Here is a 16,574-nt window from a genome sequence, read left to right as displayed (position 1 = left end):
TTTAAGTAGATCAAGCGACCCTTGGGAAAGGGCGGTTGGATCCTTGGAAAGTAGTAGGCTGTTATGTAATAAGAAAGGAATTGGAAATTAAGTTGATTTCAGGTGTTAGCTTATTGTTTAAATTAAAGTTAGATTTGGACTAGCCCATGTAAAATCCAGGAAACCTAGTTAAAAATCCAGAGTATTTAGAAGTATCCTTAATTCTCTCCATTTTGTACATTGGTTATTAGCCCTACTGGAAAGTACGGCAATTTTCAACAAGAAATCGTGCATGCAAAGACGCAAATTTTAGCGTGATGGCATGTACAGAAGCGTAAATTCTTTGTTTGTTTATTATAAACTGGCGTTCAAATATAACAAGTTTTTCTTTGTTTATTTGTGATAAATTGACATTAAGATAAAATAGTTTGTTGTTCATGTTGATAAACCTCTTGTTTTCAGGTGCCACACTTTCCACTATGGGTTATTAGCAGTACATTTTGTACGTGAAGGCTTGTTTACACAACAGAACATTTCGGCACAGTTCCATTTATATTGGTAGCGTTACGTACAGAATGAGAGCGTACAAAACAAGGGCATAATTCATCGATGCACAAATTGGGTCCGAAATCCTTACTAACAGCAGAAAATAACTATAGGCCTACAGTGTGGTATAGAATCTAGACATACGCCCCCATTCTATAAATCAGTTACTTCAACGTTATTACTCATTGTGACAAATACCGGTAAATAAACCTCAACTCTAGTGTAAACCGTTTTATTGACCTTATAACCTAGGCTTCTCATTGATGACGTTTACCATCCGCCGTTCACCATCATCAGATATCATTATTAGGCCTAATTACAATGTGACCACTCTTCACAACAGTCAATAGGCAGATACGGCACGGTATTAAAGCTCACCTAGGCGTTAGGTAGGCCTACACTTACAGAAACGTGAAAGTTCTAGCTTCCAAGCAAACCGTTTGTTTATAATTATCGCCCACTCTGCCACTGCAATTTCGAGAAACGATGTTTCAATGTGTTCATCATTATTCTCTGCTAAAAAATTTACTTTGTCTTTTTCGGACATTTTCAGCACTTTCCAATCATGGCAAAACAATCGCACAAGTTGCACAACACATCTTGGGCATCCATCAAGTGGGCTGACACTGTATGTTGGCTAGACAAAATCAAGCGAGCAGACAATTTTTTTAAAGGAGTGATAATTTAAACACCTATCATGTATCATCTGAAAACAGCAAAAATTATCGCAAAAATGAACAAAACCAAAAAATTCGTAATTCATTAACAATGGAATTGTTCGTGAATCGTGAGCATGTTCTTTATTGTACTAAAACTGAACGGTTAGCATCGCATTGCAGCATCTTCAGGCAGATGGTGATCAATGTTCCCTCTAAGCTGCGCGCGTGCGCAAATGCGCACTGCTGGCACGGTCTCCGCGCACAAAAAATCTGTGCTGCTCACAAGAAAAAAGTCCAACCTGAATTGAAAATAAATTAAATGCATGATAATTGCCACAGTGCGCACGTCTGATGTTGCTCACAGTGGTCCAAGGGACCGCTCAAGGAGTTAGTGTGTTTGCTCAGACTCGTGAAAAATTAGAGGGAACATTGATGGTGATAATACGATAAAATTACAGTACAATCGTGCCTGCAAAGTACTGGCATTTAACTATTGACGGCAGCAGACTTTTAGTAAGTTATTTGATAGTTATTTGAAGTTTGAGGTGAAAAAGTTAAATTTTAACTTCCGGTGAAGGACGACAAATCCCCGTCAAACGTTGAAAACATCATCGACCACCCAACTTTATAATACCTTATTTCCTAACGTACCCTTTTCGTAAAGGCTGCCACTATCTCACAGGAAAAAATTGTGCGTTCAAAGCTCTTTTTCACAGTTTCTAGTTAACCTAACTTAAATGTTATAACATTATAACCGTTGTATTGAATAGTTTATTTTTCGCTATTAACCGTGCGGAGCGAAAGTTAGGATACTAACCGTTGTAGTTACAAGACTACAAAACACATGCTCAGGAACAATTAAAGACCAGGAAAAAGTTGCAAAGCCCAAGACCTTAAAACAGGGGCGGGCAACATACGGCCCGCGGGCCGGACCCGGCCCGCAACGGGATTTTGAGCGGCCCGCAGACAGTTTCCGGTCTTACATGATAAAACAAACATGGAGAGATAGCTGAACATTTTTTAGGAAAAGTCACCAAATTTCAAGTTTCAACAGTAAACAATGCAACTGTACGCCACGTTTTGCTGTGACTGTGTGCAGGAGAAGCCACACCTAGTGAAAACAGGGTTAAAGTTTACATTAAATACGATTTGCATAGGTGGATAAATACACGATTAATGTATCGATTCAGGAATCCGGCCCTCCAATTATTTCATTTTCTCATATCAGGCGAGCCGACCGAAGAAGTTGCCCGCCCCTGCCTTAAAACATGCAAGGTAGCAATAATAGAATTAGGCTATGCTATAAGATGGTAGGTTAACATGACCACCAAACCCACAAAAGCCTGATCGAAATCTTTTTGTTACATTATGATGGGTTATCGTAATTTTTTATACTCTTTTAGTTGCGTCGGGAATTCCAAGTCATCAAAAAATAAATATTATCATTACATAAATAGCCTAAGCGTGTGCTGTATTTTAAGATCAATTACGTAGCCTATGTTGGTTCGGATTTGGGAATAGATAAACGTTGGGAAACAAGAATGGTAGCCTATAGGCTAGGCAGGTCGAAATAGGTGGTAACCCCATTCACGTCGTCGTTTACTGTCAAAATACGTTGGTCCTTAGCGTTCAAGCCCTTCTTTAAACATGGTATTTAGAAGGCTAAGAACTACCATATTTATTTTAGAGGTTAGGAAAGTGCACTTTACAGGTAAAACTGATCATACACTACAGTTGAAAGTGTGGCACCTGTACGTAGGAGATTCATCAACGCACGCGCCGAATGTTTTATCTTCACGCCGGTTTATAATAAATAAAGAAAATTGGTTATTTAAGCGCCAATATATGATAAATAAACAAAGAATTAAGGCTTCAGTGCTCGCCATCACATAAAACTGCCATACTTTCCAGTTGGGATCATATATGTATGCCGAACTGCAGAGTATAGCAGATTTCACCGAGCTCTTGAGGATGTAGAAGCAAAATTCCGGTGTGCACCGCAACGCAAGACCCAAATATGCGCAGCGTTAAAGGTAGGCCAAGTGTAGCTTTTTATAATAGAAAATGGAATGTTTGTTAGAGAGATCACTCTTCTCCCGGTGTGCAGTGCTGTTTCGACCAAAAATCTCGAGTGTGCACCTGGCATTACTTTCGGTTTGCAGTCTGGAATGTATGTGAACAAAGTCCTGTTTTATGTTATCTTTATGACAGTTAGAATGGTACTTACACGGAAATTGTTCTGTTTGAAGCCTAAATCAGCTGGTTTCTTAACATAATAATAATGGTCCTGAATTCTGAATAGCACAATTTGTTGTTGTGATAAAAATAGTCAATTTATATATAACATTACAGAAAAAATCATTCAAATATTCAAGCAAACATAGAAAATAGTTGTTTTGATAGCACATAATGACTCGACATGGAAAGAATGCAACTGCTAGTTCTGTTTATTCATATCATGAAAGGAAGAAAGATACACAACAATCTAACTATGGAACAAGAAGTTCTCGAATGGGAAAAGATTCAGTAAAAGTAGGAAGCAATTTTTGTGAAGCCTGCATTGTATTTAGCCGTTGGATCCATTTTAATATAATTTGACATTATCAATAAATAACATCTGTGGTTGTTGACAAATAAATTTTCTATCTTGATATATAAAATTACTTTTCTATTAAGCTTCGCTGAACAGTGAATACTCTAATATAACATTATGGTGCTGGTATGTTTATACCAATGATTTCTAAATTTAATATTTTACGTTTTCATAAATTTATCAACAAAAACGAAATTTGTTATTTTAGGATTTTGATGCCTGCTGTCTCACCCTTCAGTTATGTCGAAATCCTGTTGTAACACCACAAGGATATTTGTATGAAAAGGAAGCTATTTTGGAATACATTGTACATCAGAAAAGGTATCGTAAATACTATACAAAAGAAACGTATATTTATATATACATACAATAGCTAATAAAGGAAACCTTCTTTTAAAGCTACTGTTTGATAGTTGTTGTATTATTTGTAATGCCAAGTGCATTGCAGATGAATAACTCTCTTGTAAAGGTAATATTGTTGATCCTGGAAAATATGGTTGCCATTTCTTTCTGAATTTTATTTTGTTGAAGGCTGATTGCCAAACAAATGAAGGAATATGAGAAGCAAAAGCACAAGGAAGAGAAGGAACTAAAAGAACTGGCTGAAGCAGAGAACAGAAGCAAAGTTGAGTCCTTCATGAAGAGCGAGAAATCAATTGTCAGCAAATCACTGGATTCATTTGAAAAGAAAACTGTTGATACCAAAAATAGAGCTAAAGGCATGCACAGTATATGTATCTTAATATAGTGTAAAAATTAGCTCTCCTCCATGCCAGGGTTTTAGTGACTGAACAGCTTATTAAATTGCGGAATCTGTTTAATTTTTGGCTGCCACTATTTCACTGGAGAGAATCGTGCGTTTGCCGTTTGTTTTTTACAGTTAACCTAACTTTAATGTTATAACATAGTAACCTAAATCTACCTTCTAATATAAATCTAACTCCTTAAATAGCTAAAATCAACTTTTTGCATACCCATTTTCCTAACCTAGCCGCCAATCTTTTACAATGGGCTGCATGTAATATGGTGAAATAGTCACTTCGTTGGTTTTTTTATTTGAATACAGATCATTTTAGGGTTAGCATTGTTTTTTCTTAGAGAAACAGGCTAAAAGCCATTTATTGTATTGAACCTCATGCATACCCCATGTTGTTCAGTTTTGGGTATAACAGTCTGTGTTTATTCAAAAAGATGCTGCAACTTCCAGCAGCACTAGTGATGATAGCAAGGAGAAAAATTTGCCAAGTTTCTGGATTCCTTCATTGACACCACAGGCTAACAAAGACAAAGTAGCAAAACCAGACAGTAAAGTAAGAGGCAAATTTATTTAAATGTACATTTGTCACACATTGACTTACACTTACTGTAGCATTGAATATTGCCACTGTTAATGGACTATTATTAATAATCTTCAAAACAAAGTTCTACTTACTGAGGTTTAATTGGATTTAAACAGAGATTCACTTATTACATAATGAAATACTTTCTGACAGGTATATTGTCCGATGAGTAAGAAACCTTTAAAACTGAAAGATCTCATTCCTGTTAAATTCACGCCAATTGCAGATAGGGATAAAAAGACTTCTGTCATTGCTAAAAAGGTAAAACTTGTTTTAACCAAGACATTGCTGGCTTGCAAAGCACGAAAATAAGCATTGTGTTCATAGAAATAACTTTCATATCTTATTTCAATACAGTACTGCTAACACTTGTATCAAAGATCTGCTTTTCTTATAGGACCGATGGATGTGTGCTGTCACACACGACACATTAGGGAACTTTATCCCATGCGCAGTGCTGAGACCAACCGGGGATGTTGTCACCATGGAGTGCGTGGAAAAGATCATCCGCAAGAACAACATGCAACATCCCATTAATGGACAACTTCTTAAAGAAAAGGACATCATCCCACTTGATCGTGGCGGAACTGGATTTGCGAGCACAAACAAAGACTTGGACGCCAAGAAGTATACTCCTGTGATGATGGTGGCGTGATGAATGGTAGGGAAGATGTTGAGATGCTTTTTAACATCCAGGAAGCTTCGGTCAAAGAGATGGGTTTATGGCAAAAGTTGCATAAACACTTAGTGTCGATGAAGCCACAATGTACAGACAGTGTAACAGCTCACATGCTTCATTTTACACATAAAATGAAATTGTAAAATTCCTGGCCAGATATATCTGTTTCTACTGATTGACAATTATTTGTAATAATTACTCTTTTGTTTCACTATTCCGTGTAATGTCTGCGTCGTTTTCCAGCTGCTGTATTTTATTCAGGACAGTACGTTTTGATCACAAAAGATTGCGAAAAAGTGCAGTGCTCATGCTCATGTCATAAATAACTCAACAAAATAATATAATTTCTATGTGCAGCAAACAAGATGATTGTGTTACAATAAATTTTGTTTTAGAATGAGTTCAAAGCACGTAACAAAGTAATGCTACGAGCTCTGAAGAAAAGCGAAAAGGAAAAAGAACAAAGCAAGCATAACAAGCGAGTTCATCGGCTTCAGGAAACTTGATTTACCGCCAGGTGGCGTAGTGGACCTAATAGCTAAGATTTTCTCCCCGTTCGAAAAACTTTTCGCCTTTGAAGGATCCTTCGACAGCTGAGCATTGTGTGGTTCGGATTTGTTCCATGGAACTTGGTTGATTGAACAAGCTGTATTAACTCTGCAGTCGCTGGGGATTCCTTGACGTTTCCTGGATCTTACAGCGGAAAATGATCGGCTGGAGGGCCGCTCGTTGTATACACAAAACGGATTCCAACATCTTTCATACAGAAAAAAAATATTAAAATCATTTCAACCAGAAATTGATATAGTCTAATAGGCAGCTAAGATGTTATCGCTCTGTTATTTTCTATATATCTTAAAACCTTGCAATATTTTAACGACGTATAAGACATAACTACAAAAAACATACAGAAAGTCCAGAATTTACGAGAACATTTAGCCCACGTGTATTTACCTGTAAAGCTTTCTCTTCGCCATATGTAATGTCGAAAGCATGCCATTGTATTCACACTTCTCATCTTGGACTTTATAATAGCATCTCCTTGCTTCTTCAAATTCATTGCAGACTTTTGGATCTTTAGCATTTTGTCGAAAAAACTTGTGAAATTTTTGAACACATTTCTTTACCTCTTTGTAATAACCGCGAGAACAATAGTCAGGAATTCTGAAAAATAAAAAATTTTCTAAATATAAACATACCGATTGACCGTTGAAAATCATCCATGTTATTGCAACCCCAACATAACTTATAGTTTAGTCCAGCGGTTCTTAAACTTTTTTGAGCGCGACCCAAATCTGAGTTTCATGATCACCTCACGACCCAAACCTATGTCGCGACCCATTTTAATGTCCTATAGACCTATATTATATTATATTAACCTATGTCGCGACCCACCTATGTCACTATGTCGCGACCCATTTTCTGACCCTCCGCGACCCATGTTTGGGTCGCGACCCATACTTTAAGAACCCCTGGTTTAGTCTCTTAAATAAGCTTTCAGACTTAACTCTAAAGACATTATAGTTTGACAGTATTGATCAATGGTCAGCTTAGTCTTCACTAGTCTGAAAGTTTATGGAAAATATTACCAGTGATTTAGTAGACTTCGTTAGCTGTTAACCACAACTTACTTTGATGTTGGCATCGAAAGTGTACCATCGTTGCAATATGTAGCCTCCGAATAGACTTCCATGATGTTTGTATCCGTGGATTGAGCAAAAGATAATTCTATGCCGGTTTCGTTTCTCTCACAGGATTTCCACAGTGAACTAATGCAGTTTTGCAGAGTTGCATGGATTTGCCTGAAAAGCGTTTAAAATTAACAAAAAGTTTAAAATTTTCATAAATAATGCAGCTTAACTTTAAAATGTAAAGCGATTGTTTTTTGCTTCTCAACATCAACAGGTTGGTCAATTATTATTGTCGCATCTATAGCAGGATTTCAGTAGCCTAGTTCTATAGTATTATTTTGAAGGAATATTCCTAGTCCTAACTGCATCGGCATCACAGCACATCACGCATTAGACCGAAAAGCTTAACATCAATCATGATGCCGATACATTGTTTTTCGTATCACTAAAACAATTTTACAGTTTTGTAAAAATGCCATGAAATGAAATTGGAGGAAAATAGGACAGAAAGATTGGGTCCTATGGAAAAACCCAACTGTCAAATATACCGCGCTCCTACAAATGCGAGTAGGCCTATATACTTTTTGGTCCATACCGGTAGCCTACATAACAGACTGCTGAAATTTAATTTTAATGCCGTGACGATGATGCTGCAAGTATTTTGTGTAGCAGTTCTATATTGGTCGTATTAGGTAATACAGTTTTTCCTTCACTCATTTGACCTCTTTATAAAAATTTATGAAAGTTGATGATAGCCTGATGCTACTCACGAGCAGCTTTTGCTTGGTTCCAGAATTAGTGTTCTGAAGAAGATCGTCTCACATTCACGAGCTATCTCCGTTATATAATAATATGTGCAACTTCCAACTTTAAGGTCGTTAATTTCACGAATGGTGAAGGGGAGTTGGAGCTCTTGTGAAGGAGGTTGAAAGAGATTTCTTGCATTTGGTTGTCCGGACACAGGTTCCCAAATTCCAAAGCCTGAAAAACTTTGTCATTTTTGCTGTACACTTTGCATTTATTACATTGCGGTATGTTTTCATTAACAACAATGTAATTTAAGTAATTATAGCTTCTGCGAGTGTATAGCCACACAGACCCAACTTTTTCATTAACGCCCTTCTCAGTATACAAAACTTTAGGCCATGTGAAAAGCCTGATCAAAAAAATTAAAACCGAGAAAAAGAAACCTCAGATTTTAAGTATATCATCAAAGCATTTTGCGTTACAGTATATGTATACTGTATATCAATAAGACGCTCTTTTTGAAACATTTGGAAATCGAAAGTAGGCAGCCGACTGCGAAGAAACAAAAAGAAAAAAGTCATGAGCAGGGCGATTCTTTATTGACCTCAAAAACTTAAAACGTTGACTTTATTGACATTATTCAACGAAATATAAAAACGAACGATTCAATTAGTACTTAAATTGTGACGTTGACGGATATAGTATTTCACATTTTCTCGTAGGAAGTTTCTATCTTTGGCTAATAGCTTATTGAGCATGGAAAAACTCCGTTCCAATCAAGCGGTTGTATTTTATAACACACGTGTTTTATAGGATATCTATGGTAGCAAGCCGTAAACTGATGAAATGCGCAACGTAACAAATGCATTAATGCGTCATAAATATATGATATAGATATACAGTCGAATCCGCTTAATTCGGACACCGGATAACCCGGACAACCGCTTTATTCGGCCAAAATGCTCGGGAACGGAACAAAAGTAAAAATTGAACGTAAAAAACTCCCGTTAATTCGGACAATTCTCCGCTTAGTTCGGACACAGGTTCGCAATTCCTATCGTCAATCAATTGCATTATGAGTGATTATGGTGAAACAATGACGATCGATGCAGTAACAATCGACAATGAACTCATATAAGGCCGTGCCAGCTTCATAGTCGCTTTTACTTCGGTACAATTAAATACAGTTAATACAATTAACTTCGGTACAATTAAATTCCAAATACTGCACAATACAACTAACCTGAAGGTATAACTCTTGTGCGTTTTATGCGATCAGTGCCAATTACTGCGGTATAGCGCAGCTGCAATTCATTTATTACGCAACAGTACAGTATTTTAAATGCGTTGTCTGCCTTTACGCATGACCATGAATCGAACAATTCATTTACCGCTTAATTCGGACAAAGCCGTTTCTCCGCTTAATTCGGCCAAAAGTGAGCGGAACCAAAGTGTCCGAATTAAGCGGAGTCGACTGTATACTCAAAATGCTATGCCCTGTGTAATAATCTTCAGTATACGGCCTGCTTTATCATCTTTTCAGGAATATTGAAAAGTAAAAGTGTTAAGAAAATATTAGGCAACAAAATGTGCATAACCTGTGCGAAAACGTCCAAAACGACAAAATTGACCCAAGAACAAAAATTGACCTAAAAACAGAAAAATTGACCTAAAAATAGAAAAATTGACCTTGAATTGCCCCAGTCATGACAGCAAATTTCTGTTTAATTAAGTACGCTACATTGCGTCTCCAGCATATCTGTGTTTTGTGTAAACTGTGAGTGAATATAAGTTAGACCAACATCGTGGTATCAGTATATTTTAGCGCACAAGCAAAATCAAAGGTGTTTAAAATACCGTACCGTACAACCCTCAAAATCATTCATCTACTGAAAAATTTACTTTCCGAGATAAACGAAGCATCACAACGTTACTATCCAGTTAAGACACGGTTTTTCCATTAACCCAACAAGTAACATAGCATAGAATTTAACAAAATCAACAGATTGTCTGCGATTGAAACTGTCTTCAATTTCTTTCCACCAAGCCCACTGACTGTAACCTGACTTTCTCCCATGAGTATTACCGAGGTTGTGTCAATATTGGATTTCTAAGTTCTTTCAAACTCTTTAATTAAGAAAGCAAGAAGTTCCAGGGTCATTTCATTAGTTTGCAATTAGATACATCCACCGCAATTCCGAAAGCAGAAGGTCAACGAACATCTAACAAGGCCAACATAACTACGTATTACGTAACGACCAGCATCAACAAGAACGCATAAAATGGCCGTCTGCAACGTAACATCTGGAATAAGTGCTTAATAAGATGACGATACCTGAAATCTATGTAAATTCCAAATGCATTCGATTTAACTTCGATTTATCTTTTTCTTCAAGTATTTGATGACTTTTTATGACATCAAATACAAAGATATTGCAAATGACAATTTTTTTTGTTTTTGCCAATTGCTTTAAAACAAGAAATACAAAAACAATAGGAAATTAAATTAAAACAATTAAAAGAGAATTAGATATCTTTTTAACCATCTTGACCTAGGAATAAAACAATTGGTTAGTATTTAGTCATAGACAGACTGCATATCAAGCCGAAAGCTTTAATTAAAGTCTACACAGTATTAATTCGTTTATTCAAATGTGCAATTGTAAATTGCAATGCAAATTCGAAGATACAAAGTAAATATAAGTTAGTTTGTTTAAGTAATTGCACCTAGAAGCGCATCTTGCTAGTTTTGGAAGAAAACGAATGTTGATGTTTCAAATAAAAATTGAGAACCACTGCACTTTAATAGGGGTACAGGAATACTCCAGTATTTACGTAGTTCGCTGTTGGACTGTTACAAACTAATGTAGTTCTCGGACAGGTAATGAAAAATGTTTCCTTACCTATTCCCGTACAGGCGATGGCCAGAAAAATTCGATGTAGAATTGTTGACATACTGTTCTAAAGTCTTCGGAATCTGATGTCCAATTAAAAAGCAAAAATATCTTTCAGAATAAACAGTTTGTTTCTTATATCACCAACGGCTTCAGTTCGGTATGGTTTTCAATTTGCATTTGCAGCAAAACGTAAATATGGCTTAGTTACATGCTCAAACTTTAAACTGAGGGGTATGTCCAAAAACAAATTGGCCTTAATTCAAAGAGTAGTTGTCAGTAAATTTACTGGAGAAAGGATTTATAATACTATACAGTGAGTAAGGAGTTATTGCCATAAATAAGCGGCAAAAAGCGCAAAATAATCGCTTAATTATGACGTTCATCGTAGTTATAATTACGTCACCATAACAGAAACAATAAGGATGATTCAGGTATTATAAATGAACTCCAAGTGGTCCAAGCAGATGCTTTAGGTCAATAAAACGAAATCCAATTATTTCGAAAATCCATATATTTCTATCTGTCAATAAGGTCGTTATTCCACTTGATCAGACCACAACTTCAGTCAGATATACAACCTTGACTAGTTATGACAATTGCAAAACCGACTTAGTGATGTCATAATGCACGATGGCTACACTAGTAAACGGGTAGGGAGTGTACAGTATGGCTAGCTGCCCGCTCAATTAATTGCTTCTATTTCTTTTCTGGCTGACTTGCGGTTTTTCTGTAGGTGTAAAGCTTTAGTTAGTTGTGCATTAGGTGCATCTTGGGGCCCTGTTCATAGGTTTGTAAATACGCTTTGTTTCGTTGGCCGTCTTTTCAATTGCCACCACGTTGATTAAAACCCATAGGTGGGGAGTACCGAATTACTGGACCGCGGTACGTGAAAAAAAGTACCGAATTACTTTTTTCAAGAAATTTCAGTCAGTCCCGGAACTCGGTACTTTTCGTGTGATTATTTCAAAATTTTAACCAGTATGTGTTCAAAAACACATGTTAATTTATCCCGGTTGATCTTTTTTAATCTAGAAATATCAAGTAAAATTGCGAACGAGTAACGTCTCATATGTTTTGACCTGGAGTAACCTTTACCGAGGGCATAATAGCGGCAAATATTGCATTTGCAGCAGAATCTTTTACACGAAAAGTACCGGCACCGAGTACTGACAAAGTACCAAACTACTTTTTAAAACAATACCAAATACCGGAACCGTCGGTATGTTTTTTGCTAGGTACCGGTACCGTTCCCGACGGTACTTTCAAAGTACCGACAGCCCACCTCTGTAAAAACCTAATTTCGACTTTTGCAATGCATTACTTGCAAAGCGGTCCAAAGCATTTTGAAGAATGTTATAGGGGTTCGTGACCCAAAAAGGTTAAGAAACACTGGTTTATAGGATAAAAGGGATGTACAGTTGCCCTGTAGACTGCATCTCATAATGAGTAAGCGAGAAAAATAGGTTCTGACAATGCTGAGTTTTAAAGTTAAATATCGGTACCTGTAAAATTTGCCATTAAATCATTTATGGCCTTTAAAAGTTTCAGCTTTCAGTGTGTAAGTTCTTTATATACTACTCTGACTTTACGTAAACCTTTCTGTAAAACTTACCATGTATATGATTCTGATTTGCCAGCTCATTTTTAGTGATTATTATAATGGTATGCAATCGCATTATAATGCTCCGCATCTACGTCAAGAAAAAAGTCTGATAACTAACGAGATTATCGCGGTTTATCCCGTCTCTTGAGATAGCGTAACACGTTTTCTTGTCAAGCTTTTGCTCGTCCTAATCAATGTTTCACTTCTCAATCACAATTTAACCGATTTACCGCGAAAATCGAAGAACACGGTGAAGAGCTTCCCAACTGACACGTTTGATAGAAAGCAATATATCGGCAGTATGTTTTATTGATTGGCCGATTAAACCGAAGCTCCACAGACTGTTCAGGTTATCAAACAATAACAGATTTCCTGTCAAAACCTCAAGCTTGTATGATTAAATAAACAATGTATTTTATTGCCTTTTTTGTTCAACAATGTTCTTTTACTGCGGTACGAATAGACGCAAAAAAGTTTTTAAGGTAGTTTATACTTTTCAAGTTGATACCATTAAACTATGAGGAATAATCATCCCTTAAAATGCGGTGTTTTTCAAAAAATCGTTTTAGCTACTGAATCAAATGTTCCAATAAAAAATTGAACAGGTGAAAGGTGACGTCACAAAACTCATGCTAATTTTAATTTTGGGGTTTGTGAAAGTTTATCCGGATATTAGCCACTTCGTATCTAAACTTCTTATATCAGGGGTGTTCAGCCTTTGTATAGTCGTGGCTCACTTCTCAAAGGTCTGCATAAATAGGTTATGGTATTGTTCATTATAATGGAATGCCCCACTCGTAATTTTACTAACCCTTACTTTCTAGCGTAATTCTTTTTACAACGTAACTGCTAAATCAAGACTAAAATTCTGAAATATAACATCCGAAATAAAGAAACAGACAAAGATTTAATGAAATTTCTGCCGCCGACCCCAAAATGCTGAATGGCCCACTCGTTGAGAACCGATGTCTCATAATGGCTAAGAAGTTTATCACTATAGCAGTAAACAAACATGCACATTTTATATAAAAAAGAATTTATAGGACAAAATGTTTGGGCGGTAGTCCAACGATTGACGAAAATGCGTTGTCCCGATATTTATTAGGATTTTGTGTACGGAGTATATACGGTATTGTATTTCACGATAAGCTTTGGGGTCTATAGCATGACATATTTTGCTACTACAACACAACACTTTTTATTACGACTTTTAACAATAAATGATAGTTTCCCAGCACTTAACGCTATGACTCGACAATTATAGCTACTAAGGTTAATAGCCTAGATGGCAGCTAACATCTAAAGAAAATCGGCCGTAAATTCACAGCACTATAGGCGTAGGATTGCATACATGGCGCAGAGTCGTAACCCAGTCTAAACTCGAGTCGCACTCGCAAATCAAATCAAGTCTTTTGGAAGAAGAGACTCGAGTCAAGTCAAGTCAAGCGCTCTCTGACTCTGAAGCCAAGCGATATACAAAAAGTAACAATAGGCTATACGTTTCTTTCAACAGAAAACGTTTGGATTTTCTGACAATTTGCTTCGTTTAACTGCACCGCACGAGTGGCGTTGATTTAAAAACTTCAGCTTAAGTGACACTTCATCATGTTGGGACGAAAAAAAGAACGAAAACTTTGTCTTCCCTTTGACGAAACCTGATCATCAAAAACCGACCAGAGTAAGGTGATGTAATTTATGTATTTATTTCGTAGAAAGGAACACCAGTCAAGTTGAATCTTTGCAAAAAGTTGTTCAACTCGACTGACTCGAGTTATTTACAACAGTTGGTAATTTACTACGATACGGTGTAACAGAAGAAGCCCTTAGGGCAGTGGTTCCCAAACTTTTTTAGCTTGTGTCACACTAGAAAAATTATAAAACCCTCGCGGCACACTTAGAAGAAAAGTTGCTTTAAAAAAATTATTTTCACGTGTCAATGCGATGAATGTGCTTATTTATCAGCTATTGAAGCAGTTAGGGCGCTTTTAAGTCGCATATGCTTGTCTGCATGCTTTATTTTAAATATTTATACGGTTCTTTCCAAAAAGATTTGCGGCACATCTGAGAATCTGTGGCGGCACACAGTTTGAGAATCACTGCCTTAGGGCATCAGTTTCATTCACCAATTCGTTTGGCCAAACATAAAAGAAAAACGCAGTACGTTTAACTTTAAACGGTATAACGATTAATTATTATACCCAGGGTTGCCATACCGTCCTTATTTTAAAGGTCCGTGTCTTAGAAAATATTTTTGTTTTTTTTTCTAAGAAATGTCCATATTTTCGTCTTATTCTTATAGGGCAGAGGGTCGTATTTTGGGCATTTTGACACCTTTAGTATAGGCCTACCATTTTGTACCAAAGAGATAGAAAAATTGAGAACATGCAAATAGTATCTTGTTTTTTTCATTTTTTTGAACATTGATTGCCTTCTGCTGTGCACTGTTTAAGGTCGTAGACTATTCTTCTTTTGTTTCCTGTTCGTCCTCATTTTTGAGTCCAGACCGATGGCAACCCTGATTATACCCAAGTATAAGCTATAACTAACTTAATTACATTTTATTCCAAGCCTATATTATAAGGGCTTATAAAGGCTAATAGAATATATAACAAAAAACGATACTACTAAACGTTAGAACTCGCATATAACGGACAAGTCGAGACCAGCGATATCCATCCGTTATACACGAATAGACCCTCGCCACACCTCGCAGTCTCGCTAGGTCCCTACGTATTACGTCTCACACTCCATAGTTAATTACAAGAAATTTTCAAGTCAGAAAGAACATACTGTACTTAAGATTTTTATAAGATCGCTGAGAGTTTGCGGTTTAATACTAAATTTCTCTCCAATGTCACACCTTTTCATTGAAGGGTTGTCTTCAACAAACTTCAAAATTTTCAAATTTTCTTCGTATGTTCTGCTTTTTCTTTTTTTGCATACTGGTTAATACAGAACAGTACACGCAATACAAGTGAAAGATCGAATCAAGCGTGAAGAATAACGCATGCTTTCTTCTGTGACAACAGTAATTGTACTGTCAACAATCGATTTCTTTGCAATGATGATCTATTACACTGGTCTACACAAAATTTCAGGTTTGGGTTTTGACAACTCATTTTAGCTAATTTTGGGGCGCTGAATCCGAAAATGAACTCAGATTTTTTCTATCACATCACGTTTTTGAGATATGAAATATCCCTAATTTTTGAAAAAAATCAATTTTTGCCCCCCCTCTGTTGTCAAAACAAGGAATTCTGATGCAATAAACACTGTTTTACCTGCAATAATCTAGCTTTAATTAGCAAACAAGCATTCTATATTATATTCACACAAATTTGCGTTGTCTTTATTAAAATTTCATGTTTTGGAATAAAAAATAAGCATACAAAAGAGCAACCATAATAACATCAAACGCTACATTATGCTGACGAACCTGTCGATAGGACAGTGACAAGGTATTATCTGAATTATAGCCTACAGTTCACACAATATGCACATAGACAACGGAGTGCAGAAATTCTGAAGACACACACAGAAATAGCAAAGTGCCAAAATAAAGATTGACTCAAAGGGACTTGGGCAGGGCGAGTTCAGAAACAGTCAACAAAAGAGCTTTCATAAAATATGAACTCTTCACTTATAAGCTTAAAAATGCTCTTTTGAGGGACTTTCTTTTATGAGCAGCATCTGGAATTTCTCTTTTCAAACTCCAGCAATAGTCGGCCATCATATGACAATCCCACCGACCTTGATAACGTTCCTCCATAATTTTAATATCCTGGTGGAAACGTTCACCCTGTTCTTCACTAACTTTCCCAAGGTTTTCTGGAAACTCATCCGCATGGCTCTTCAAGTAGTGAACTTTGATGCTCATCCTGCATCCCAAATCTTCAAAAC

The 16,574-nt window shown here is 36.5% G+C and overlaps 2 protein-coding genes across 3 annotated transcripts; one reads left to right on the top strand and one right to left on the bottom strand.

Annotated features, from left to right (window-relative positions):
• Positions 1 to 1,913: 1,913 nt before the first annotated feature.
• Positions 1,914 to 6,160, top strand: LOC143460430 (nitric oxide synthase-interacting protein-like). Its single transcript, XM_076957931.1, has 8 exons — positions 1,914 to 2,459; positions 3,096 to 3,217; positions 3,588 to 3,716; positions 3,986 to 4,098; positions 4,309 to 4,496; positions 4,969 to 5,087; positions 5,271 to 5,378; positions 5,515 to 6,160. Exons 1-8 carry the CDS (start codon positions 2,453 to 2,455, stop codon positions 5,770 to 5,772), a joined length of 1,044 nt encoding a protein of 347 aa, XP_076814046.1. The 5' UTR covers positions 1,914 to 2,452; the 3' UTR covers positions 5,773 to 6,160.
• A 61-nt stretch (positions 6,161 to 6,221) lies between these two features.
• Positions 6,222 to 11,750, bottom strand: LOC143460431 (uncharacterized). Of its 2 annotated transcripts, none has more exons than XM_076957932.1 (5): positions 11,078 to 11,750; positions 8,198 to 8,408; positions 7,428 to 7,598; positions 6,751 to 6,960; positions 6,222 to 6,552 (listed from the first exon to the last, which is right to left on the bottom strand). In XM_076957932.1, exons 1-5 carry the CDS (start codon positions 11,127 to 11,129, stop codon positions 6,222 to 6,224), a joined length of 975 nt encoding a protein of 324 aa, XP_076814047.1. In that variant the 5' UTR covers positions 11,130 to 11,750. The 2 variants fall into 2 exon arrangements, with proteins under 2 accessions (XP_076814047.1, XP_076814048.1); XM_076957933.1 differs by lacking the exon at positions 11,078 to 11,750 and adding an exon at positions 9,864 to 11,067.
• Positions 11,751 to 16,574: the final 4,824 nt, after the last annotated feature.

Source organism: Clavelina lepadiformis, chromosome 5, assembly GCF_947623445.1.
Source record: "Clavelina lepadiformis chromosome 5, kaClaLepa1.1, whole genome shotgun sequence".
Taxonomy (NCBI): domain Eukaryota; kingdom Metazoa; phylum Chordata; class Ascidiacea; order Aplousobranchia; family Clavelinidae; genus Clavelina; species Clavelina lepadiformis.
Note: the sequence above shows the minus strand (reverse complement) of the source record. Positions and strands in the feature narration are given on the sequence as shown.